Source organism: Colossoma macropomum, unplaced genomic scaffold (genome assembly GCF_904425465.1).
Source record: "Colossoma macropomum unplaced genomic scaffold, Colossoma_macropomum, whole genome shotgun sequence".
Lineage (NCBI taxonomy): Eukaryota > Metazoa > Chordata > Actinopteri > Characiformes > Serrasalmidae > Colossoma > Colossoma macropomum.
In genome coordinates, this window is record NW_023494796.1 from 8,223,748 (window position 1) to 8,251,447 (window position 27,700).

The 27,700-nt window shown below is 40.1% G+C and overlaps 1 protein-coding gene across 1 annotated transcript in view; it reads left to right on the forward strand.

Annotated features, from left to right (window-relative positions):
* The window catches only part of pax5 (paired box 5), an 87,775-nt gene that overhangs the window by 16,695 nt on the left and 43,380 nt on the right, over window positions 1–27,700 (forward strand). Inside the window, exons 3-6 of the mRNA XM_036583753.1 lie at window positions 10,975–11,140; window positions 14,974–15,171; window positions 16,209–16,273; window positions 20,741–20,866. Of these exons, the coding sequence (XP_036439646.1) occupies window positions 10,975–11,140; window positions 14,974–15,171; window positions 16,209–16,273; window positions 20,741–20,866 (555 nt within the window). The remainder of the gene's footprint in view (window positions 1–10,974; window positions 11,141–14,973; window positions 15,172–16,208; window positions 16,274–20,740; window positions 20,867–27,700) is intronic.

Sequence of the window (27,700 nt, forward strand, 5' to 3'; positions counted from 1 at the left end):
TTTTTATTTTTAATCATTTTTCATTATTATTTTTCGTTTTTTAAACGCCAGAAAGTCCTACAACTCCTTCACCGTTGACCTTATTTGGGCTCATGTAGGTTCAGCCCCCATTTTTAATTTTTTTTAGATACTACTGTTTATTTTTTGGTGAAAGGCCTCGTGAACGTGGCTCTGACAGCTCATCTATGGAAATCCACTGCAAACACGACCCTTTCGCCGCGATGCACAGTAAGTTTACCACAGTTCGCTTGTCTGTGCTGCATATGTGGCTCGGGCTGGGGTGAAGAGTGTGAACGGTGCGGACTAGACTGACGGTTTGGTAGATTAACGGTCAGCCTGGACCGAAACTGTGGAGATGCTCTGTAAATGATTATGGTGTTCAGTTTGAACCTTATCAGCTTAGCGACTGCATTAAAATGGTGCGTCCGCTGAAATCAGACAGTGATTGACCCCAGAACGAGCCCAGGCTGTGGTGGGTGTCATGGGGGCTGTGGACAGTCTGAGGGGCTCTCCGGGTGTGTTGGGATTCTGTATAGATTAATGTGGTATTTCTGGAGTGTTTGGGTTTGGTGCTGTGCTGAGTTACCTCGTGGCCTTTATGGTAGTCTGGACCCTCCGTGTTGACCCCAGAAGGGGACAACAGGGGGTGAAGACCCAGGCCAAGGGCAGCAAGCAGCGGGGCAAAAGCTGACCATGATCCGGATGTTGGGGGGCAAAACGTTCAGAAGCTCCACTGACCACACCATAAACCAACACCCAGACTCTCAGTGTGTCCACAGCTCTCCGGTTCTGCTCCCAAAGACCCCCCGACTGAGCAGAGACCATCATGATCCGGGTGTTTGTGAGGGTCAGCCGGTTACTGCTGGACAGTTAACGGGCTCCGCGGTTAAACTCGGCCTGCTGGCTTCAGTACTGAGTTCAGGACGATTTCAAACGTGTTTGTTTGATGGCGAGATTTTTTACGTGGTCAGTCGGTCGTGACCAGCAATGAGACCCGCTCACGTACTTTCTTTCTTTCTTTCTTTCTTTATTTCTTACTTTCTTTCTTTCTTCAGTTTCTCATATCTTTCGTTTTTTCTTCGCTTTATTTTTCCTCTTCTTTCTTTCTGTCTTTTCATTTTTTCTCTCTCATCTCTCGCTTTTTCTTCAGTTTTCTTTTTCCTTCCATTAATTTTACGTCCTGCCTTTCTCCCTCCACTCTCCTTCCTTTTTTCTTTTCCTTTCTGTTTTCCATCCTTCCTTCGGTTTGTTTTTCTCTCGCCTTTTTTCGCTTCTTTTTAGCTTTTTTCTTCATGTTTGCTTCTTTTTTTCTCCTTTTAATCTTTCTGTTCTTTCCAGACTACAAAGAGCCCGATCTAATGATCTGTCGAGCGAGTTAAATTCCTGGAAATTATTATTATTATTATTATTATTATTATTATTATTATTATTGTGTGTTTCTGGTTTTAATGTTTGATGTGAAGACATTGATATTGAAACGCAGCAGCGCTGTGAGCTCTGACTCTTTTTCTCTCTCTTTGGCTCTATCTCTCTTTCTGTCTCTTTTCCTCTCCTCTCTCTGCCTCTCTGACTCTCTCTCTCTCTCTCTCTCTCTCTCTCTTTTCTCTCTCTCTCCCTCCCCTCTCTCTCTCTGTCTCTCTGACTCTCTCTCTCTCTCCCTCTCTCTCTCTCCCTCTCTGTGGTGAATGGTGTGTAAAGCGGAGCTAATCGCGCTGTTTCTCCGTGTGTGTGTCACCAGCTCTCAGACTGTCACACCGACCACAAACACGCCATTTGGATGCTTTTTCCCACTAAGAGCTCCACGCTGATTTAGCGCGCGCTCGAGAGAGAGAGAGAGAGACAGAGAGGAGCAGAGTGAATGAAAGAGCGCGAGTGGGTGTTTTCAGTGTGAAGCACAGTGAGAGTGTGATGTTTGAGTGAAGGCCGGCAGATCAGCACCGCCGCCTCCGCTGCTCGGTCCGTGTTCCTGAGTAAACCGCGCTCCTGTGGAGCTCCAACTCTCTGAGAGCGGAGTGTAGCAGCACTGCGCACTGCTGCTGCTCAGTCATGTCGAGGTTTTATTCACAATCCAGTTTAAAAACATCTTCGGTAATAATAATAATAATAATAATAATAATAATAATCAGAGAAAACAAAACTAAAACAACAAAAACCCTCTTAACGCCATATAATAGTACGACTGTAATACTATTACTACGATACTTCTAACTAATGCGTTCTGTGTAGAGCCCCCTTAATTAAATGATTCTTCAGTGGTTCTCTAGGAAAGGAAATGGATACAGAACCATGGCAACTCAAAGAACCACCTGAATGCGTAGATAGTTCTTTGTGTATTTAAATGGTTCTTCTTAACGATGGAGAACCTGTTTACCACTATTGTTTCAAATCGAACAACTTGTGCTCTACAGAACCCTTTTTTGTTCTATGTAGAATAACCGTTTAATCATGCAAAGAACCATTTGAGCACTCAGGTGACCAATGACTTCTGATGATTACTACTACTAATAATAATAATAATAATAAAAAGAAGAAGAAGAAGAAATTGAGAAACATTATTTATTAATAATTAATTATTAATTAAATATTTCAAATTTATAAAAGAGAATTTAAACAAACAAATAAATACATAAATAAAAGCAAATGCAATTGTATTTCATCCAAATGTAATGAAGGAAAAATTAACCAAAAAGCTCGAAAGTAATTGTGATTAGTGGTACAAATTTAAGCATTAAACATTAATCATTAAACAAACCTGAAAGCAATAAACAACTATATATATATGCCTATATATATTGTATATAGTTACACATTGTATATAGTTGTTTATTGCTTTCAGATTTGTTTAATGATTAATTATATATATAAAAAAAAATTACAAAGGGTTAAATAAAATATCTACAATCTTACTACATATAAGTATGTTTATATATATATATATATGTATATATGTAAATAAATAAATAAATATATATATATATATATATATATATATATATATATATATATATAAAGTATGAAAAGCTTTATTATTATTTTACTTAAAATTAGGGCTTTATATAAAATATATCTAAAATACAATTTTAAGCACTGAACAAATCTTAAAACCTTAATGCAGGAAATAAGTACACACACACACACACACACACACACACACACACACAGAAGTAAGAAAACCGCAGGGCAGATTTTAGTTCTGTTCATCCATTAGTATTCCTGTTGGGCTGAGTGTGTCTGAGCTGAGCTGTGTGTGTGTGTGTGTGTGTGTGTGAGTGTGTGTGTGTGTGTGTGCACAGTGGCTTTGCCGTCTTTTGCCGTGGTGCTGTTTAAAAGGCTTTAATGTGTGGTAAAGGATGAGAACGGAGGAGCGTCTCTAATCGGGTTGATTTTCTGGCTGGAGGAGCATGAATGTGTTTTTCAGTCTGTGTGTGTATTTCACTTCCACACTGCACTAAATCAATCACTGCTTCAGGAACACTTCCATTTACACACAGTACACATCACATCTCACATCTGACAAACTGGTTTAGGCTTCTCCTGAACACACATACACACACACACACACACACACACACACACACACACACACACACACACCCACACACACACACATGCACGAACAGCATTGAGCAAAAGTCAGGGACCACCATTCATGTGTTTTATTTCCAGCCAGAGTGGTCAAGTACAAGTCATTCATTTTTCAGTGTCGTGAAAAAAGCAGAAAACATATTTAACAGAAAATTCGACAAAAGCCTCAACAACTAAATATATTTGTCAGTTTTTAGTGTTTCCACACTTTACCTTCATTGCAGCTTCCATTCTTTTAAACCCATTCAGTGATGTTGAGGTCTGGACTCCAGCAGCTTCTTTGTTTGGTGTGTCTGTTTTCTTTTCTCAGTTAGAGCTTCTTGTCAGCTACACATCCTTTCAGACTCATAGTGCTGAGTTGTCTTCTCACAGTGGAGGGATGGACAGAAACACCTGTGGATGTTTTCAGATCTGAAGTAAGAGTGGAGCTTGATTTTCTCCTCTCTCTGCTGCTGTTTATCTGGTAGGGGCAGGTTTGGTGGTCTACCAGGTCTTGCATGGTTGCTAGGAGTCTAATTTTCTTTAGGTCTAGTAATTCTTTTCTGAACTCCAGTTTTAGAAAGTCTTGTTTTTTTTCACAACTCATCCTCATAAATATCGACGGGAAAATGAGTAGGTTGTAATTAATGGCTGTTTTGACTGGAAATTAAATAAATGATCCCTAATATTTGCACAGTACTGTATAAAACTGCTTTGTTGTCATTCAGGGAATGTATCCTAGCTTGTACATGTAGGCTGGAGTCTAAAGATGCCTTTAAGCTAAGATACTGCCATAAACAAGAGTCAGTGCTGATACCTAGAAAGGAAGATACACAGTACAGAATAAGTGCAACACAAGACATTTCAATAAGTGCTAGATTAGTGTTCATTGAAATGCTTCACAAAGAGGTGGGTCTTCAGTCGGCTCCACCACCTGGGTGCCAGGACAGAGAAAAGTCTTGATGCTTGTCTTCCATGTGTCTTGAAGGATGGTGGGTCTGAAGCTCGGAGGGCTTGAGGTATGGACGGAGTTTTGGAAGCATGGAGGGGCTGATCAATTTTTGGCCTTGTTGGTCAGGGTTTTAAATCTGAAGTGAGCAGGTACAGGAAGCCAGTGAAGGGACCACAGCAGCGTAGTGGGACGACTTTGGCCTTGGTACTCTAGCTAGCACTTTGAGTATGAAAGGACAGCACTGCGACCTTTATTGTGAGCTGTGAAGGTGCTCGAAATAAAGCATGAGATCACAATGTGACAGTGTAGGAGAGCTCATGAAACCACAGCTACTCTGCATATTTGAAAAATCTCTGATGAAACTGCAACTTTGACTAAAATGCAGTGACAGCATTTGAAAGCTTTCATGACAATAATATGGTACATGTTGAATATTGCAGTATAGCTTATTATTTAACACGGGCATTTGTCTAATAGATGCACACATTGGCACACAGAATGCAACATTTAAATATTAAGGTTAAGTTCATTTTCAGGAAATATTTCTGAGTGAAATTGAGTTTTGTAAAGTAGAGTTTAAAACCTGATCAAAAGATACAGAGAAAATGTAACTCCTGACAACCACCTGCAAGATCTGGCAGACCACCAACACTGTCCCTATCAGATAAACAGCACTTAAAGCTTTCATCTTTGAGGGAGAGGAGAAAATCAAGCTCCACAGCCATCCTTCCATTGTGAAAAGACAACTCAACACTATGAGTCTGAAAGGATGTGTAGCTGTCAAGAAGCTCTTACTGAGAAAAGAAAATAGAAAAAAGAAGAAAAAAAATTGCAGATCAAACAAAGAAGCTGCTGCTGTTCTCAGAACAATGGACTGACCACCCCAGAGTCCAGACCTCAACATCACTGAAAGTGTTTGGGATTACTAGGATGAGAAGCAGTAAATGCAACTTTTAAGGCTGAACTTTGGAGATGGAAAAGGATGGACGCTGTAATAAAGGCACAGGTTGGACACACTAAATATCGAAAATGTTAATATTAAATTTAGGTGTTGAGGTTTGTGTGCAATTGTCTGTTAAATGGGTTCTGTTTTTTCTGATGTGGAAACAATTGTGCTTAATGAACTGCAAGTTACATAAATGAAGGGTGGCCTCTGACTTTTGCACGGTACTGCACACACACATACAAATATGCATGCATACACATACACACACACACACACACACACACACACACACACACACAAGACAGAATCAGACGGATATCCCCCCTCCCCCATTTGTTGATAGGAAGACTCAGAATAGGTAGAATAGGTGTGAGTGAGAGTTATCTGGACTATTGCACTGCGGATTTCCTCTGGTTGTGAAGCAGGGAGGGCTGCTGGTTTTGAAAGCTCATTCTCCCCTCGCCAGACGCTGCTGCGGATCAGGTCTGCTTGTTAGGACGCTGGGAAGATACAGCCTGGCTTAAATATTAGGCCTTAGCCTAGCTCAGGGTGATCCTCTATTACAGCTACTGTTTTAATATGTGTTTTCATAAATTATTTAGCTGCCAGGGCCTTTTCTTTATGTATCAGAGAAAGCCCACTGCCGGAAGCCCTCCAGCATGGGGCTTAACACCTTAAACAACGATTAAGGGAGTTTACACACACCGTTTACACAGACGGCCTTGAAGCTTTTCTATGTAGGGTAAAGCTGCCTGAGTCGTAGGCCTCCTAAAACGTAGCTTTGAACATTTTGTCACCAATACCCATTTTACTGAGCTAAAAACTCCAGTAATCAGTAATATTGGCTGATATGATTTAAAATGGCCAAAAAAGAAAAAGACCATTACAGTTTTAGTTACTGACTGATATCACTGGCACTTTTCAACCTGAAATTACAAAAGACCTCTTTGACCTTGTTCGTCCATGCCCCTTGTTATATCAAGCATAACAATTATCGTTTACTAGACAAAATTCTTGTTTTCCTATAATGTTCTATGAAAATGTAATGCTTTTTTCACCTCCCCCTCCGAACACCTCCACCTATCAGTGAATGATAGCCTAGAAGCCCTCTCTGATACTGTGTCTCTCTTGTGATTCTCGGTGCACTATGGTTTGCGATTCACATTAACTTTAAACTCAAATTTTGCCGATGTAGAACAGGTAACTAAACATCGGTGCTTAATCAGTATTTTTGCAGATACTGATACATCTGCAGGGCCTCATTATCGGCTGATATTATCAGCCAACCGATACATATATTGATTGGGTCCAACTAAAAAGTACAACACAGAAAAATGAATTCCATTTTGGGCAGTGCAGATTAGTCAGGGGAATTGTTTTGCACTATTTGAGCATCTTTTATGGTGTATGAGGGCCATTACTGACAGAATCAAAGGCCAAAGGTCAGCATTTCTTATTGACACAGGTTAACTGCACTGGCTGTTTTGGTCCCAGACAAGGAGAGTTCCAAAAGAAAGGGCTGAGTTAATGGAGAGCGGAGTGAAAGTCATGAAGGAAAATGCTACTGTAGACCATTCAGCCATGAAACACACACACACACACACACACGCACACACACACACGCACACACAAACTCACCTGTATCGTACATGTGTGTGGTTATATATTTCAGCTTGAGTTGTGCCAAGATGTTTCAGTCTACAGTGACATACTCTGTACAAGCTGCAGACAAACATAGAAGAAGTGTTTGGATCTAAATGACGAAGCTTTGGTTGGACCTAAAGGATAAATCAATGGCTATTTACAAAAAATGTAGCATGTGCAAAGCAGAGGTAGAAGAGAACAAGAGGAGGTTGAGAGATGGAGATATGTGTTATATATTGCAGTTATGTAATTCATCCAGAGGCATACAGAAAGATTTTAATCTGCGGTGTTCTGCTTCAGAGCTGATGAACGATATGCATCAAAATCAGTCCAGCTTCTTTGGCCTTTCAATGTAAAAAAGCTATGTGACAAACATAAAAGCATCAGCTGGACCTAAGTGACCAGGTGATGGCTGCTTAGAGAGAATGCAGTGTTGTTCGTGACAGAAGCAGAAGTGGACAAGAGAGGCATGGAGACACAGAAAGAAAGGAGAGAGAGAAAGATAGAAACAGAGGCTTAAAGAAAGGATTGGGCCTAAGTGATCAAGTGATGAATATAAATAATCAAAGTGATAGCAGACATGAGTGACTGAGTGATGGCTACTTAGGAAGAAAGCAGCATGTGTGCAAGGCAAAAGCAGAAGAAGAGAAGGGAGGTAGAGAGCTGTAAAGAAAGGGGAGAAAGATGGAGGGACGGAGGGACAATCACAAAGAAAAAAATGGACCTAAGTGATCATGATGGACCTAAGTGATCAAGTAAACAAGCGATGGCTGCTTACAGAGAATGCAGCATTTGTCAATGTCAGTAAAAACCTTTTATCTCCAAAATAGCAGGCTTCCTCTCTTTACTTGATGTTAATGGAAAAAAACAATTTTATTCCAGGTAATTTTGGATCATTTTTATTGACCCATTCATCACGATTTTTACACAGTGTAAAAGGCAGCAGTTGTGTATGACAACTTATTGATTTTATACATGCAAACCAGAACAAAGTTAGTCTTCCCACATGTGAACATAAGTGTACTTTTATACTTGTTGAGTGAATTGATATCCTGCATTAATACACTTATTGAGATTTCTAGAAACAAGGCTGTTTAGCTGCACTGGTTGAACGAGCTTAGTGCTGACAGCAGATATCATACCTACAAAAAGCTGTCCATGATGTGATGCACATATTTGCACATCCTTAGACCACAGGCTCAAGTTTCAGACATCAAACAAAACAGCTTGGGTTTTGGTAAATCAAACTAAGCTAAGCAGCTACTAGGAATGTCATTGGGCAGGTAAACTTCATGTGACATTTGCAATCACCTTACCCCAAGACCAAGACAGACCTGAGCCAAAAGGACTTTGAGGCTGAAACCATCCCCTTCATCCCCACCCCACCCCCAAACCCCACACCCACTCAAGCCCCGTTTAATCGTTTACTGCAGTTATATTCCACACAGTTATCCAGACAAGAGGATTCTGTTACTGGCCCAGAAGAAGCTGGACAGAGGAGCAGTAATGCTCTACTGGCACTGAGCTGAAGCGTTTTGTGTTGTGTATTTGGTTTGATATAACCTGCAGGGCTGTGTTTAAGAACTATTATCCCTGCAGGCTGGATTAGCACATTCACCACAGTCCCCTTCCGAAGCAATCAGTATGTTAATATGACAGAGTAACTGGATTACAGCATGGCAGTATTTAACACGCACACACTGAAGTAAATGTAACAAGGGATACACTGATAACATAATGCCTCAGATTGATGGCATGAGCTATATACAGCATCTTAATACACCGTTACATGGACATAATGTTATCAGACAGGTATAAACAGTATTTTAAGAAGGCTGGAGAAGGATAAATGGAAAAAAAGAAGGCTGTGAAGTTGTGAATTAAAGCAGCTTTGGTTTGGCCCAAACAGATGAAGGTCAGCACCATACAGGTCTCAGCCATGAATGGAATGAGAAGAGAAGGGAAGGGTTTATTTAATGGTGACACATGCATACACAGCGACACGCTGGACGAGCCACTCACAAGCTGCTGAGCGTGAGTAGGTCATGTGTAATTCACAGGTTGGCCACTAGGGCCATGTATTATGAGCGAGGTGAAGTGGAGAATGCATTACTGTGACCTTCAGGTCAAAGACAGACACACTCATGCCTCACAAAGGCACGAGCTGACAGTAAGGGAGACTTAATATGGGGTAAAGCGTGTGATGGATGTTTTATGAAGTTAAACAGGTTCAAGTAGAACATGCTTTTAGACATGACTCATATTCCCATAGCAAACTAAACTGTGATAATATTAATATTAATTATTTCATCTGGTAGCTGTAAAATAGCACCGGTTTAAAGCATGTAAATAACTCACGGTGAGAGCTAACTAGGTTAAACTACAGCCTCTACCCTGTGGTGTTAGTTTTAATACAGTGTACAACGGAGTCTCCCACAGTAAAGAACGAGAAAAGTCAATTTTCTGGATGCTTTTATTCACAGATGTATCAAAACTGTACTATAAATGTCACGTGAACAAAATATATTCAGATTTTATTGTTCTGATATTTCCTCTTCCACTCTGTCGTCAAAAATAAGCTGTGCATATTTTACACAGCCTTTATTCATATTTATTTTGATGAATGTATTTTTATGTATTTAGGCTGGAAAGCTTGTCTGGTGTAAACAACATAGAACTGTATTGATTTACCACACTTTTTAGCCACTTTTACTGACCCCTCAGTCTTATTCTGCTTTTGGCTGACTTGTTCTTAAGTGGTACGAGCTTGAAACAGTGTTTACGAAATCTGGGAGTGTTGCAGCCCCTTCAGCACCCCCACCTCCCGCATTCTGCCTCATTGACGTTACTCAACAAATGCAAGTAAATGAGGGAATCCGAGTCGGCTGTTGTTTCAGTAAAATACTGTGAAGTGTTTGTTTGATCAATGCAGCCTTATTGAGTAAAACTTTCCCAATGGCTTTGCATATTGGATGTGCCCCCCCCACACCCATCCACCCCGCACAGAGGTTTGCTTAACCTCTATGTGTTGTCTTGCTCCTGGCTTGTGTGTGCGTTAACGTGTTCTCTACTGCTGAGCCTGTTTCTTCACCATCTGGGCCCTACAGTAACAGCTTAAACAGTCTAGATGTTACTTCACTTTCATCAGTAACCATATTATGTTAAATGAATGTGGACATAATACATAACAGTTATCCAGTTCATTTGCGTTTACTCAGTTCACTGAATTTACTCTGTAAGCTCAGGTTGTCGGGGGATAAGCGAAGTTATGCTAGCAAATTTTGGAGTCTCAGAGTTTGTTGAATAAAGTATAAAGCAAGTTGCAAAAGAAATGTTGGGCATCAATTAATGCTGTCAACTACAGTTTACAACTCTAATTAAACACAAATAGATTGTTGATTCGTTTATAGTTATAGTTATAAGACAGAAGCTCTAACCCGCCCTGGGGCAGTTTTCAACTCTTCTTTACTGTGCTGTAACCATTTGTTGACTTCTGTCTGAACAGTTGTTAATAATCATTCCTTTTTGCTGTAAGCTTTAACCTCATGACTTCAGAAGCAGCTGCCCCTCCCATTGGCGTCCATTATAAGTGTGTTTCAGAGGGAAGTTTTTCAGTTCTTTTGAGGGCAATTATTGTCCATGGTAATCAACCGTATGTAGACGCAGCAGGTTGGAAAAAAACTAGAGTACTCCTCTAAGTATCTATTATGACTAATATAACTGTTTAGTAATTACTATTAAACTAATATGCAGTGTTTTGTTTTGCTGATTTGATGATGATGATCATTTTCTATTCAGTATCAAAGACTATCCTTCTTTTGCTCCCTCTCTCACACCCCACACCTTGCCTCTCCCTCTGTCTCTGCAGGGCATGGAGGGGTGAATCAGTTAGGGGGGGTGTTCGTGAATGGGCGGCCCTTGCCGGATGTGGTCAGGCAGAGAATAGTGGAGCTGGCCCATCAAGGCGTGCGCCCATGTGACATCTCCCGCCAGCTCCGGGTCAGCCATGGCTGCGTCAGCAAGATATTGGGCAGGTAAGGCTTATTCATGAGTTGTTAAGGTCTATTAATGCATAATAACCAGGTACAAAGGACGGACCTATTTACGCCTTGGATTTGTTCTATAGCTCTTTTGAAATTGATCTCTAAAGAAAATCTAAAGAAGTCTAGTGGTGATTCAAAGTGGGATAACAGGACATTCTTCAACAGTACAGAAGAGTCAGTTGCTGTACTTCACATCCTTTAAAGTGATAATTCAGCCATTTTTACATAGTTTTCTCTATTTCTCTAAAGACATATTTGGTGTCAGAAGTTTGCTTTAACGTTAGTTGCATCACTTGCTGTGTGGTTGTTCGTAAACATTACATCATGGTATTTGTGCATATAACAAATATCAGCTGCCAGAATGAAACTGCAGCACCATTTAAGGTGGAATGGGAAAATGCAAATAGGAAGCCAACTTCATCCTCAATTCTCAAAGTCTCTGGTTTCCCATTTACAGAGCCAGGGCTGTGTACAAACATTGGATTTTTTTTCCAGTGCGCACACAGAACGGACAGCTAGCGGGCCGCAAGGGGACATTCGCTGAATTTGACAAAAAGTGTGTTGGATTGAAATCATATACTGCACCTGTAAAATCCATAAATAGCCTTTTAACATTGTGCCATTAAAACGCACATTGAGACACAACATGACTTTAGTCAGGAATTCACTATTTCTGACACTGATCATCACTTTAACTACAAATCAGGCACCTAACAGCAGTTAAAGGTCAAAATCCATGTTACACTGTCTGTAACTCCACACACTAATGAGAAGCATGCTTTTCAAACTATGACAAAAAGTCCAAATTAAACTTAATAATCCCCCCGGTCCGCACTGAGCCCCCTCCAAATCGTCCTGACATATATTTGCAGACGGAACAATGTTTCCTCGGCCGGCTGAGTCAGCGTTTTCTGCTCTTTCTGTGGCGACTAAGTATGAAATTCAAAAACTCTATCTCTCTCTCTTACTCTCTCTGTCTCTCTCTCTCTCTCTCTCTCTCTCTCTCTGTCTCTCTCCTCACGAATGGAAGCTTGAGTCAAAGCCCTCTTTTCTCTCGCTTCTCCGTCACAAAAGGAAAAGATTCATCACATTTTTGCATTTGCATCAGAATGAAAGCGGTGGCATACATCTGCTGAGAGAGAGAGAGAGAGAGAGAGAGAGAGGAGAGAGAGAGAGAATGAGTGTGAGACATTTAGACACAGTGGTTTATGATTTATAAAGAATATGAAGGAAAGACACAAGAGAGGGAGGACAAGCGAAAGAAGAAAAAAGAGAGTGTGGTACAGAGAGAGAAGGTGAGGAAAAGAGTGGGAGAGAAGAGTGAGAATAGAAAGATGAAAGAAATAAAGAAAAGGCATTAGACGGAGAGAGAGAAAGAGGTAGAAAGAAAAAAGCGAGAAGGAAGAGTAAGAATAGGCAAGAAATTAAAAAAGGCTTTAGAAAAAGACAAAGAAAAAACGGAGATAAAGTGAGAAAAGAAAGAGAGAGAGAGAAAATAGAAAGATGAAAGAAATAAAGAGGAGGCATCAGGAAGAGAGAGAAAAAAGAGGGAAAGATAAAAGAGAAAGAGAAAAAGTAGAAAGATGAAAGAAATAAAAGGCATGAGAAAAAAGAATGAGAGAAAAAAAGAGTAAGAGAGAGAGAGAGTAGGAACATCGATAGAAAGGAAGGGGCATCAGAAAGAGAAAGAGAAAAAGAGAAAAAGAGAAAAAAGAATGAAAGCAGAAAAGTAGGAAGATGAAAGAAAAAAGGCATCGGACTTAAAAAAAGAAAAAGAGAGCTAGAAAGAAAAATATATAGGAACATTGTATGAAATAAAGGAGAGGCATCAGACAGAGAGAGACAGAGAGAGAGAGACAGAGAGACAGAGAGAGAGAGAGAGGTAGAGTTAGTGTGAGTGAGAGAGATTTAGGCAGAGTGATTTAGAATGAAATGATTTATAAAGAATAGAAAGAAGAAAGAAAGAAGGAAAAGACATGAGAGAGAGAGAGAGAGAGAGAAAGAGAGAGAGAGAGGGTGAGCGAGGGAGCATTTGAATGGATGAAGGTGTTGGATTAGTGCTGTGGGCCTTTAGCTATATCAAAAAATGTGTTTGCCATTGTTCTCTCCTGCTCTACCCCCTCAAGCCCCCCAGTCCAACTCACTCAACCGTTACCGCTCCGTCTCCGTGTCTCTGTGTGTGTGTGTGTGTGTGTGTGTTAATTTCCTCTCTGGCTCTGCGGCTCACGGGCACTAAACAAAAAAACACACACATATGTTTAATAATATGTTACGGGCGTGCGGCGTGCTGGAGTAAATAAAGTGTATGAATATCCATGCCCTCTCGTTAATAGGGGATTTTCACAGCTGCCTATTAAGCTTCTCTGTTTTTATGTTTATACTGCAGGGAGAGACCCCCGGCTTCGTAATGTGCTCACGGTTATATGCGGGTCTGTGTATGAGGCTGCTAATCCCTGTTTACATGCGTGTTGTTTATGCCTGCTGCGCACTTTCTGTGTAACTTGATTACACATGTGATTTTATTTATTTGCGTAAGAAGAAGAGGGGCAGTGGGATCTCTGTGTGCTTTAGATGAGCTGAAGATCACAAAGTGTGTGTGTGTGTGTGTGTATGTGTGTGTGTGTGTGTGTGTGTGTGTGTGTTGTTTCATTTTTTAATGTTTCATTTTTTTAAAATTGAAAGAGCTAGGGGTTTATTTTTGGGTACTGAGGTAAAGACAGAGATTAGGTTTTTGATTAGGATTATAAAATTGTTTTTACATTTAGATACAAATATATAACACATATGGGACATATTACTAGACATAGATGCTTGTATGACATGAAATATATTTTATATATATATATATATATATATGCTTATATATGCAGACACATATACATATTATATATGTAACAATAACAGTATCATGTATTCTATACATATGATAGATATAAAATATTACATGTTATTTACCGGTATCACCAGCAAATCCATTTCCTTGAGAATCATTATTATATCAAATCATTGTGAATTCTTTGATTGAATTATAATTATACTATGAAACAATTTTACCTGCAATTTTACCACAATTTCATTTTATTTAGGTTCTTCAGGAAACAATTAATTGCCTTATGAAATCTCTTTCACCTGGACTTGATTTGGGTACAATTCTTCAGGAAATGCTTCACTCATCATAAATAATCACATCATAAATAATCACATTTAATCATGATTCAACTAGAGTTCTTTAGGAAGTGATTCAATAAGTCTTAAATCCTCACATTTTTACAATGACTCAATAACATTTCTTTAGGAAACGATTCAGTGCATCACTAATTTACAAAGTTCACCAAGATTCAAATCAATTATGATTCATTAAGAAATGATTCAATGCATAATAAAATCAAAGACTACGATGATTCAGTTCAGTTACGGTTATTTTTGAAACAGTTCAGTGCCTCATGAATCTCAACTCCACCAACAACTGAACTGATTACGATTCTTTAGGAAACGATTTAGTGCATCACTAATTTACAAAGTTTCCCAAGATTCAAATTATCGATTATGATTCATCAAGAAATTTCATGAAAATGAAGTTTCATCATGATTCAGTTCAGTTCAATTATTTTGGCACAATTCAGAATTATTTACAAAAGTAAGTGGAAGATCTATTTACACAGTAGTGGAATATATACAATAAAACAATAAAGATTTATATGTGTGAAAATCATCTGATATTTCTAGTGAATATTATTCTAATCAATTACAGTCGATTCTAACGTTCCGAAATTGATGGAACTGCCACCACGCCCTGACTGACACGCATGGTTTTTGATTGACAGGTACTATGAAACGGGCAGTATCAGGCCAGGGGTGATCGGAGGATCCAAACCAAAGGTTGCTACACCCAAAGTCGTCGACAAAATCGCCGATTACAAACGCCAAAACCCCACCATGTTTGCCTGGGAGATACGAGACCGACTACTGGCCGAGAGAGTGTGTGACAACGACAGCGTGCCCAGCGTCAGCTCAATCAACAGGTGTGTGTAGAGGTTTCTCTCAGCTAACTTTCAGGTTGGATGTAGAAAAAATCTTTAAATGAGTAAACAACTTTTACAAATTGTGTATTTTTGCATAATTCAGTTGTTGAGATGAAATTCATTCAGAGTGGTTTGAATGAAATGGTTCATAGTAGAGAAACTTACTGACTCTTTCTTTACAGTGGTGGTGATAGGAACCAGGGGTCACCATGTCTGCAACACAGATATATACATTACATTTACTATACAAAATGACCAGTGAACCTACATGTGGAGGTTTTATATGTAATGTTGAGAATAATAAATTGGGGTCAACCTGAAAAATAAAGTAAAGAAATTTTAGGCCAAACTTTCTCAAAACCACTGTAAAACATTCTCTCAGTAAAACAGGCAACATGTTCATAACCTTTTATGCATTAACTGTCCGTGAGGGAGCTTTTAGAAGCATTACGTTTTTCAGACGTCTGGTTCCCATCACAACAACTGTGAAGAATTCTCACTCAGTAAGTTTCTCTAGAACGGAGCATCTCACACTAAACCACTCCGACTGACTCTGTTTACATTTCAACCATTTAATTATGTAAAAGTTTTGAAAAATCTTTTGAAAAATTCCTCTTTAAATTTACTTATTTCATTTACAAAAAAAGTGGTTCCTCTATAGTGTCGCTCCAAGGAACGCTTTATATTTGTTTTTAAACAAGTACTTAGTATAATGTAGATGAAAGAGGGATGCAGCACAGAGCAGCTTTAGAGAAAGAGAAGTGGACAGATAGAAGAAGCGAGAAAGGACAGAAACAGGGGGTATGAAACAGAAAGCCACACATATTCATGAGTCCAGCTCACAGGTTTAACACCATGTGTACAATGACAGAGAGAGACAGAGAGAGAGAGAGAGAGAGAGGGAGAGAGAGAGAGGGGGAGAACGCTTTGCTTGAGCAGCCATGCAGGAAGTGTGAGGCTGTGCTGCCATGTCAGCCACTTCACCCACACTCACGCACACATGCGAATGATGTCTGTTTCTTCTTTGTCTTCTGTAGGATCATTCGCACTAAAGTCCAGCAACCGCCTGGCCAATCAGGAAACGTCACTGCCCATAATTTAGGTAAGCATCCTTAAAAATGCTGTAATACTCCTATGTAACTTTATGCTTGTCTTGTGTAGAGGTCAGCATGAAATTGAAGCCCATACCTGAGGCCGCATCTGGCCCAATTGCCACTACTAAATTTGAAACCCAAACCAGACCAGGCCCAACCTTTACAGCTAAGTTTGAAACTTGAACCCAACCAGGCCCGACTAGTACTGTTAAATTTAAAAACAAACCAGACCAGGCCCAACTAGTATGGCTAAATTTTAAATTTAAACCGACCAGGCCCGACTAGTACTGTTAAATTTAAAAACAAACCATACCAGGCCCAACTAGTACTGCTAAATTTGAAAACAAACCAGACCAGGCCCAACTAGTACTGCTAAATTTGAAAACAAACCAGACCAGGCCCAACTAGTATGGCTAGATTTGAAATTTGAACCTGACCAGGCCCGACTAGTACTGCTAAACTTGACATTCGAACCCGACCAGGCCCGATCTGAACTCAAACAGGTCTGGCTGCTAAGTTTGAAACTCAAACATGACCAAGCTCGACCTGTACAGCTATATTTGAAACCTGAACCTTACCAGGCTTGACTTACACTGCTAAATCCCTAACAGGCCTGACTTATACTGCAAAATTTGAAACTTGAGTCCAACCAGGTTCGACTAGTACTGCTAAAAATGAAACTCACACCCATGTGCATAAGTACGTTCCTTAAAACAGAAAAAAATCTACAATGTAAAAAATCACTTCTTAGAAACAACCCAAACCCAAAGTCTAGACCTGAAACCTGATGATGCGATAACTGGTACTCATTTGTGTTGGTGAAAATGTTGGTTTTCTTGACATCACAAATTCAAAACAGACTGCACCTTAGTTTCTATGTACAGAACAAGGAGGGGTGTTTTTTCTTTCCGCTCAAGAAGACTCTGCAGACAACATTAACTTCATCAAATTCAAATCATAATAAAATATCTCGTATTTGTTGACTTGCAAACACAGATGTGGTCTGGATTGCTTAAAATCTACACTGTCAACACAACTTCTCTACTTGATTTAATAAGCCATTAGTGCAACGTAATTAATGTAGACTTAAAACATGCTTTTGTTAGCACTGGCGATAGCTAGTTTCTGTGGCTGGTTTCACAGACCCAGATTATCCTAAAATCTTAACAAAAAGGCTTTTTGATGCAGCATCACCATTGAAATTTACAGTTTTTTGCGGACTAGGCTAATCCTTGTCCAAGAAACCTCTTCCTAAAGCAGGGGTGTGAAACTGAGTTCCTTCCAGGTCACAGCTCTGCAGAGTGTAGCATTCTGCTCATAAAACACACTAATAAATTCATTAGTTAATCAGCAAGACCTTCATGTGTTCAATTCACAGCATTACAACAAGGGAAATCCTAGTTTCTGCAGAGCTGTGGCACAGAACGTAGTTTGACACCTTGTCCTAACAGTTAAGTAAAAACAAAGCCTGGCGCTTATGCAACTAGCATGCTAGCTCTCTTACTTTCAGACTGGACTCCTGAATTCCTAACATATCCATTTATATTTTGAAGGTGTGCAGATGTTGCCTCTATAAACTGATCTAGAGCCTCATAAGCCTTACAAAACTGCGCTCTGAGATCAGACTGAGGCGCTAAGGTGCGACTCCACTCCACACCTAACGGATCCGCCTCTGTCTCTCTGTCAGTAATCTTCATAATCGCACATCGCCGCTTAATCTAAATTAATTTTCCCCCTGCATGCCGCGGCGGCACAGACTCCAGATTACGATGATAAATCGTTCTCATACTCAGGCGGAAAATTGAAATTTAGGGATTTTGAATATAGAGCGCTTGCTTCAGGTCTCCGGTCCGCCACAAGAAAAAAGAAAAAAAAAAACACGCAGAAAGAAAGAATGAGAAAAGCAGATAATTGAAATGATAAATCAAGAGGAAAAAATCGAGGGATATGCATTCATTATGTTAGCAAATGAGTGCGAGGGGCTAGAAAAAGGCCTTTTATCTCTTCACCAGCCTATTTGTTTCTCTCTCTCTGTCTCTCTCTCTCTCTATTTATGTCTCTCGCTCTCTCGCACTCTCCCGCTACTCCGTTTTAGTGCAGTCTGTTGGGAGTCTGGATTAGCCGCGTCTTCGCACCTTAGCGTCCCCCGGGGGCCACCGTACTGTCACTCAAGCTGAACATCAGCTGACAGGAAGTGAGATAAGGCGAGGGGGAGAGCGGCTGGAGGGCTGACAGGAAGAAGCCTCTGTGGCTGAGCGCTAACAGGTCGAAAAGCCGCAAGCATGTTAGCGTCTTATCCGCCCAGCTCGCACAAAACGTACTGACAGCTTGTTTTTCCAAAAGGGCTTTGGCAGTGAAAAACAGCCAATTGAGAAAGCAACAACATGCCAAATCAACAGCTGACAATATGATGGAGGTTCAGCGTTAGCCACAAGCGCTTAGAGCTAAAGGCCTGCGCTATCGGTATCAAGTGTCAGCTTGAAAGAAAATGTCTGCCAAGTTACTCTTGCTGTCCACTTGCTGTTGTACAACGATCAGGAAAGGCTTACTGAATGTTTTACACGAAAGTAGTGCCTTAGCCACGTTTACACAGACTGATATATGTCATTTGAGCGGCCTGCATCACGGAAAACTCAAGTTTCCTCGCTTTTTAAAAAAAAGAAATTTGGTGTTGTATAAAAGCATGAAGGACTTTAAACATCAATTCTGGAGGGAACTGTTAGCGCAAGAGCCTTGGACACCAAAGTCACTGAGCAACAGCGCTAACACAAACCTGATGATACGTTTTCAACAACAATAGAAAAATCGACTACATTAACTACACTTTTAAAAAGGATGGTTGTTCAATGGTTCTTTAGTAAAAAATGATGGTTCTTTTTAAAACCATGAGTTCTCTACAGAACCATTTCCATGCTTAAAAGGTTCCTTGTATGGATAATGTTTCAGCAGACTGATAGAAAATGTGCTGTAGTTGGTTTTTGAAAAGGGTTCTACATAGCACCCAAAAGGGTTCTTCTATTGTTACGATGTCAAGCTTGTAACAATAGAAGAACCTTTTTTGAAAAAAGGTATACAGAACCATCTATAGCACATTCATGCGCATTTTCCATCAATCTGAAGAACGTTTCATGATGCAAAGAACCCTTTAATCATGCAAAGGGTTCTTTGAGTGTTCACGGTTCTATATAGAACCATTTTTCTTACTAAAAAACCCTTAAAGCACCATCCTTTTAATAGTGCAGCACCAAAAAGAGTTCTTATACTTTCAAAATGCCAAGCTTGTAACAGTAGAATACAACACATTCTCCACCAGTCTGAAGAACACTTTGTTATGCAAAGAACCATTTAGGCATGCAAACTAACTCCTGGTTCTATATAGAACCATTACCTTTACTAAAGAACCCATGAAAAAGCATCTTTTTAAAGTGTGTGGTGTCTTTGAACATTTTGCGGCAAACTTGTTGAAGGGAAATTGTTCTTTAGTGTAAATAAAATTTCTACATAATTCAGTTGTTGAAGTGTAAACTAAATCATACAGAGTGGTTTGATGTGAAATGGCTCATTGTACAGAAGATTTAGACTTCACAGTGGTGGTCATAGGAACCAGGGGTCTTGATCTCCAACACAAATATAGCCATTTTATTTATCATCCAAAGGCACCAGTGAACCTAAACATGACCTCAGAGTTTTTATATGGGATGTTAATGATGGAAAAATTGTGGTACATTTCACCTTACAGCACCCTGCATGTACCCCTTGACCATAAATATACTTTAAAATACATTTTAGGCCAAAATCCTCTCTCAAAAACATTGTCTCAGGCATCAGCCAGTATATTCATTACCATCTCTTGTAAAAACCGTCTGTAATGTAGCTTTTAGAGGCATTAGGATGTCTGGTTCCCATCACCACCATTGTGAAATTTTAACAATCTTAAGTTTCTCTAGATCAGAGCAGTCCACACCAAACCACTCAGAATGGCTTTATTTAAATCATAACAGTTGAATTATGCATACATTTAAAAAAAACAGTGGAATTCCCCTTAAAGGCGCAAAAACAGCCAGCTTTAAATCATTTTTGTGATGTCATGAAAACCAACACGTATACATATATCCACCTGCTTACCCTACAGCAGTTTGGCTCCGCCCATTTGTGTTGAAGTTATAGGGAGTGTGAGCCCAGACTTCTTTCTGAGACGCATGATGCTTAACAGCCAATCAGAACAGAGCTCATTTGCATTAATCAGTCTTAAAGGCACAGAATCAAAAACAGCATGGTAAATTCTAAAGGATAAAGAGATGTTGGCAAATGGTGATGCAAAAACACATCAAATACAATGCAAGATTTGGACCTTTTAATAAAGCTTTCTGTAGAATTCCATATAATTGTGCATACTGACATAAAAGTGTTGTGTCAGAAGTTGGAAGGTATGTGTGGTCGCTATCAGGGTCTTTTATACCTCTGTCACCCGTCAGTGTCCACAGTAGCCGTGACCCAGGTCTCCGCGGTAACCAGTGATGCTGCAGGCTCCTCCTACTCCATCAGTGGAATTCTGGGGATTAGCTCGGCGGCCGACGCAAGCAAGAGGAAGAGAGATGAAAGTAAGCAAGCCTGTGTTTGTGTGTTTGAATGTGTCTGTATGCTTCACTTTGCTCAGATCGTGAAAAACAGTCTGAAGCACAGCACTGAGGTTAGTGACCTACGTACTGTGCAAAAGTCAGAGACCATCCTTTTCGTTTCAAGCACGAGAACAAAGAAGAAAAGCAGAAACACATTGCTACTGTCAGACAAAACCTTCTGACTTTACAGGAGAGGAAAAAAACTTCCTCACTTTCAGTGGAAGTTAATGTAAAGATATTTTACTCCTATTTTAAGCCATTTGTGTTGGTCCAGTTATCATAAAAAGTTCACACTATGTAAAGGGCAGGTTCAAAAAATGAAAAAATGGAGATATAAGGTTTTATTCCATCAGCGACGCTACATGTGACAGAAAATTACACAGAGGCCTCAACAAATTCAATGTCAATTTTATCAGTATTTAGTGTGCCCACGCTTTGTCTTTATTACTGCAATAGCTTCAGAACTTCAATAACTTCAATATCAAATATCAGTTAAAATGATATGATAATGAAATGATAACAGCAAATTATAGCAGTATTCAATTCAACAACACAATTACTTGCCAACTCTATCAATGTGTTATATTTATAGTTTGGAATACATTGACAACGTACTGTGCAAAGGTTTGTTTATTTATTTCCAATGAAAGCAGTCATTAAAAAGATTTATTTATCAGCATCCAGAAAAAAGTAGAGAACAGATATTTTAGCAGCAACTTACGCAGAGCTGAATATGACATCATGTTTTTTCAGTATTTACCATGTCCACTCTTTGTATTTATTACAGTTTCCAAATTTTTCAGGAGACTCACGTTCAGTTTTTAAAAGAAATATGCATGTTTTTTTTTTCTTCACCTCCAAAGTTCAGTCTTAGAAGTTGGTTCAATTTCCTGCTTCTTATGATCCGAGTAATCCAAATTACAAATTTAAACTCATCAGTCTATGAAACCCTACGCCGCATCTCAGACGTCCAGTTTTGGTGCTCTAGTGCACATTTTTGTTTATTTCTTTTCTAAGTAACAGCTTCTTGTCAGCTACACATCCTTTCACACTCATAGTGCTGAGTGTCTCACAGTGGAAGGATGGACAGAAACACCTGTGGATGTTTTCAGATCTGAAGTAAGAGTGGAGCTTGATTTTCTCCTCTCTCTCAAAGATGAAAGCTTTAAGTGCTGGTGGGGGCAGGTTTGGTGGTCTACTAGGTCTTTCACAGTTGTTAGGAGTTCCATATCTTTAACTTTCCCTTATTTTCCACCGACTGTCCTCTTTGTTGTGCAAGTTATCTTATATCTAATCTCAGACAAATCTTCTTTTTTGCCATTTTTGAGGAGCTAAGGTAGTTGTTTGTGTGAATGTTAGTGTCTGTTTGAAGGGGAACATAATATGAATGAGATCTTTGAGAGCAGCTTTTGTTGGGGGGACACAGGTGGAACTGGTTGGTTTTAAGACTGTAAGGGTGAAAGAGTTAAAGTGGGAATAGGATGATAAGTTGTACTTGATGGCTGTTTTGAGTGGAAATTGGTCTCTGGCCTTTGCATAGTACTGTAAGTCTTATGCATGAATTTGGAGCATGACCCCGCACCGTAGGTACAGTGATAGTAATGACAAAACACTGTCCGCTGGAAGTAATTAATAGGGAAATTCATTCACTTACCATTTTAATCTACTTTCTTCATTCTAATGCATAAAAGCTGGCACACACCAGCAAACACACACACATACTCATGCAAACACTCCTACGAATGCACACACAGCACAGATGGAAGTGGTGGAACACTGACAGATGCATCAGGGTTGGGGGATTGGACACCGCTGGCACGTCTTAGATAAACATCTCAATCCAGCAGAGGCGCTGTGTATGTATGTGTGTGTGTGTGTGTGTGAGTGTGTGCACATGTACATTAAAAAGCCATCTATGTCCAGACCCCTGCTGTACACCAGGCAGCTCCAGATGCCACACACACATACACACATGCATAGTGAAATGCATGCACGCATCAGCAGGATGTGTCTTTTAATGCAGTATAAAGACAGTCAATATTACTGCCAAAGAAAAAGATGAAACACTGTAAAAATGACTCTATACTGTAATGATTATTGGAGATCCCTTTCCAAAGTTATGGGCATTAATTTGGAGTTGCTCCCCACCATTTCCAGCTACAACTCTTCTAGAAGGGCTTTCCATAAGATTTTGGAGTGTATCTGTGGAAATCTGTGCACAATCAGTCAAAATAGCATTTGTGAGGTCAGACACTGATGTTGGTCAAGAAGGCCTGGCTAGCAATTAACGTTCCAGTTAATCCTAAAGGTGTTTGGTGGGTTTGAGGTCAGGGTTCCATGCAGGCCATTGAAGTTCCTCCACATCAAACTCATCGCTTTGACGTGTGCAAACTCATGGACTTCGCTTTGTGCACAGGGGCACAGTCATGCTGGGACATGAAAGTGTCTTCCCCAAACTGCTGTCACCAATTTGGAAGCATATAATTGTCTAAAATGTTTCTGTGTGCTTTAACACTAACAATAGAACTAAAGGGCCGAGTTTCCATTGTTCCAGAGTCCAGCTGACCACGCCAGCTGACGCTTGGCATTGCACATAGTACTCTTAGGCTTGTGTGCAGCTGTGCAGCCATGAAAACCCATTTCATGAAGCTACCAGCGCCTAGTTCTTGTGCTGCTGAGTTATGCAACAGAGGATAGGCACTTTTTACGCATCAAAGGCTCTACTCTGTGAGTTTGTGGCTGAGATGTGGTTCTTCCTAGATGTTTCCATTTAACAACAATAGCATTTACAGTTGACTGGGGCAGATCTAGCAGGGCAGACATTTCACAAACTGATTTGTGGCAAAAGAGGCATCCTATGACAGTGCCACAGTTAATGTCACTGAGCTCTTCAGTATGACCCATTGTACAGCCAGTGTTTGTCAATGGAGACTGTATTCATTGTTTTCTCAGCTCCATTTACCATATATGTGCATATACTAGTTCTACAATTACAGACTGTAGGTCCATTTATGTCTCTGCATACTTTGTCAGCCCCCTTTCATCTGGTCCTTCAAGGGTCAGGACCCCCACAGGACCACCACAGAGCCGGTATCATTTGGGTGGTGGGTCATTCTCAGCCTTGCAGTGACACTGATGTGGTGGTGGTGTGTTAGTGTGTGTTACGCTAGAGTGGATCAGACACAGCAGTGCTGCTGCAGTTTTTTAAACACTGTGTCTGTTAGAACTATTTAAAGGTATACAAAAAGTGAATGTGGCCCAACCCTATTTAGCACTTGGTTTTAGCTAGTTTTATCCTGCATTCTCTCCACTAGCCTTCACTTTTTCTTATCAGAATGTGAGCAGAACAAGCTACTAGCACACTTAATTGGCTGACAAATGGCAGGAGAAATGACTGTGTTTTGGAGAAGGATATTAATTCTTGCATGGATTTTGCCCTCTTGCTTCTGTTTAATGTGTCATATGATGGAAAATACAATATTAACGATATCAACATCATGTGAATCCTAGAGGAAAGTGACCATGGTGTGTGTTTTACAGTCTGCTATTGGTTTACACTCATTTACACAAAGGCACAAATACAGTAATAGACACACACACACACACAGTCTGGCATTAATATATGCACCAATTAGAGCGATGCATGCCTGTTTAATTAATGCAGCATAGGACTGGTGACAGAGAGAGAGAGAGAGAGAGAGAGAGAGAGTGAAAGAGAGAGCTAAATGAATTTGTGTGTTTAATTGACATGGTGTAACTGCGGGAGATCAGTTCAGAGACAGCGTGATACACTCTCTCACAGAGAGCCAAGTGTGTGTGTGTGTGTGTGTGCATGTGAGTGTGTGTGTGTTCTCAGACAGATGTTCCCTTCTGCTCTTTGCTGGCTTGTGTCTTTACAGCCAGGCATACACTACACAATTATTAGCCCAATTTTAGCCCCAGTTTGCCTCTTTCGACAAATTTTCCCACATTTCACAATCAACATTTCAAAATTCTCCAGGTTAGAGGCTTGAGGGGAAGCGACTGATGGCACAGGTAGTGTGAGAGGGGAAACGAGTCAATCTTTAGCCCTCTGATCTGGCTCCTGAGTGATCGGAGGCCCAGACATGTTTGATTTTTTACAGCTCACAAGTTCAGAGTCCTGCAGTTTGAGATGGTCAGTGATGTAACCAAGTGATTCAAATAGGAAAGAGAAAAAGAGGCGATATTATGGATGTACGCACAGCAATGGAGGATCTGCTTGTTGTATACTGGCACATGTGCAAGTTCCTTTATAGATGATTTTCCTGAAAACCCAGTGGGAGCTGTCATGGTGCCTCACTATTTCCACTTGCCGGTTTTCCATTTCTGGTCACGCTACGATTCCAATGGTGCTCACTAATGACGGACTACATTATTCAAAACTGAGCTCAGGCTTGATATCTGCTGTTGTCGGATGCCACATAGGAACTAACATACTTCAAACATCAGCAGAGTCATAAACTTTGGGCCTCATTCACCAATTGTTCTTAAAAAGAAATTTGTCCTTAAAACCAACTTATGCAGTTTTCACAAAGATTCCGACTTTCACAAATGTGTTCTTATTTGGGATTTGTTCTTAGGTAAGAACAGAATCTACACACAGTCAAGAGCACAAAGGTGTGAAGAATTCTGTTTAAGAACACGTCATGAATTTGACGTAGACTTTTTCTTATTTCTTATAAATTTAAGAAAAAACTTAAGAAGACATTGGTGATTGAGGCCCAATGTCTGTGCCCTGCACCCTATGCATTCCATTCCATGCCAAAAAAGCAGGGCACAAGACAGCGACTGTGTGACTGCAGGACTTCCCCTATCCTGCTATGCCTGAGCAGCGCACTCCAGCGTCTCCACCACTCCACGTTCCCTCAGCATTACCCATGGCTTATGTTCATCTTGGCTGATGCTCTGATTGGCTCTACCTCAGCTTTAAAAAAATGACCACTGTGTTTGCTGTACAAAACCACTGTGTTTGCTGTACTTTCCTATTTTATTGCTATGAAGGTAGTTGAATGCCTTTGTGCATACAATGCTTCTGCTTTACTACACATACTAGCCTCAGTGATGTGCTCAGAATGCGAGCGATGGAGTGGGGGCATAGATTTACTGTATATATTTGTATAATATATATAATATTTTTATAATTTTTTTTGATGCCTTTTAAGGTGAAGTTGAAAAATGTAGATTTATCATGAGCCTAATCATTTAAATATTTAATATTAAATTATTCAAATAATTCTTTAACAAAAGACTTTATTCAAAAAATGCTGTCTCACATTTTCATGTCACTACTGAAACACAAAAAGTTCATAGGCAGAGCCTTATTTTAGCCACACCCCTACATCTTAGAGCAGGGAGTGAGGCTGCATCCCTGTCCCTCATGGCCACACGGTGAACAGTTAGATCTCATTGTTTTGAAGTAAATGTGTCCCAAATTCTGAAAATCAGTGTGGATCTTTAAGAATTGTCAGTACCGAAACACGTATTTTCTGCAGTTAAGTAACGTTTTTGTATTTTAATAAAATATGATGATTTTGTGTGTGTACAGCTGTTCAAAGCTGTGCTTGCAGGTCATGTACTGGTCTTTTTACGTTCTGCTGAAAATGAGCTAAAATTGTCCCCACCGAAACAGGTATGATTGTTTTGTTAGTGACAAAATGGAATGTTCCAATGTTCAATAATTTATTTTAATATAGTAAAATAAACATAATTAGGCTATAAAGTCACTCAAAGCAAAAGGATTTTAGTCTAAAGTCCAAGTCAGTTAAAAGTCCCAAATGTGTTTTCTGTGTGTTTCATGCACCATGTGTACACATATATATTCATACATATGGGCTTTGTGTTCACTACATTTCTAAATAGTGTTTTGCCCGAGAGATGTGTGTGTGTGTGTGTGTGTGTGTGTGTGTGTGTGTGTGTGTGTGAGTGTGTTCAGTGGAGCAGTACGGTGTGTCCCGCAGCTGCTCAGAAATGGAATAAGAACCAGTGGAGGGGAGGGACATTCAGCAAGGATGCTTAAGATTTTGTTTGTGTGTGTGTGTGTGTGTGTGTGTGTGTGTGTGTGTGTGTGTGTTTGGGGAAAGCCTCCCATGGTGACCCGCTGACCTCGCTCAGGCAGAAGGGAAGTGAGCTGAAAGAGAGAACTTGACTTGTGGGGCCCCCAGAAACACAGTCATTGTGTCTGCCCATTGACTATAACCAGGGGGAGGAGAGGAACGGAGAGCGAGAGAGGAGAGGAGAGGAAGACAAGAGAGAAGGGAATGGATAGAGTGGAAGAAAAGAGGAGATAAGAGGAGAGGACTGGAGAGAAGGAAAAGAGATAGCAGGAGAAAACGGTCAGGAGAAGAGATGAGAGGAAAGCAAGAAAAGACAAAAGAGGACAAAGCAGAGCTGAGGAGAGAGGAGGAAAAGGAGGAGAGAAAGTACTGGAGAGGAGAAAAATTAGAAAAAGAAGAAAGGACAAAAAAGAGAAGCAACAAGATTAGGACATGGGAAAGGGAGAAAAAAAGGAGAGGAAGAGGAGAGGAAAAGAAGAGAAGAGAAAAAAGGATAGGGGAGAAAATAAACGGAAAGGAGAAAAAAGAGAGAGGAGAAGGATAAAAAGCAGAGGAGATGAGAAAATGTGGAAAAGAAAAGGAGGAGAGGATAAAAAAGTAGAAGAAAAGAGAAGAGGAGAAAGAAAACTAAAAGAAAAAAGAAGGACGGGGAAAAGAGGAGGGGAGATGAAGAAGGAAAGATGAAGAAGAGGCAAAAAGAGAAGTGAAAGAGGAGAGGAGTTGAAAAGAAGGCAGGAGAGGA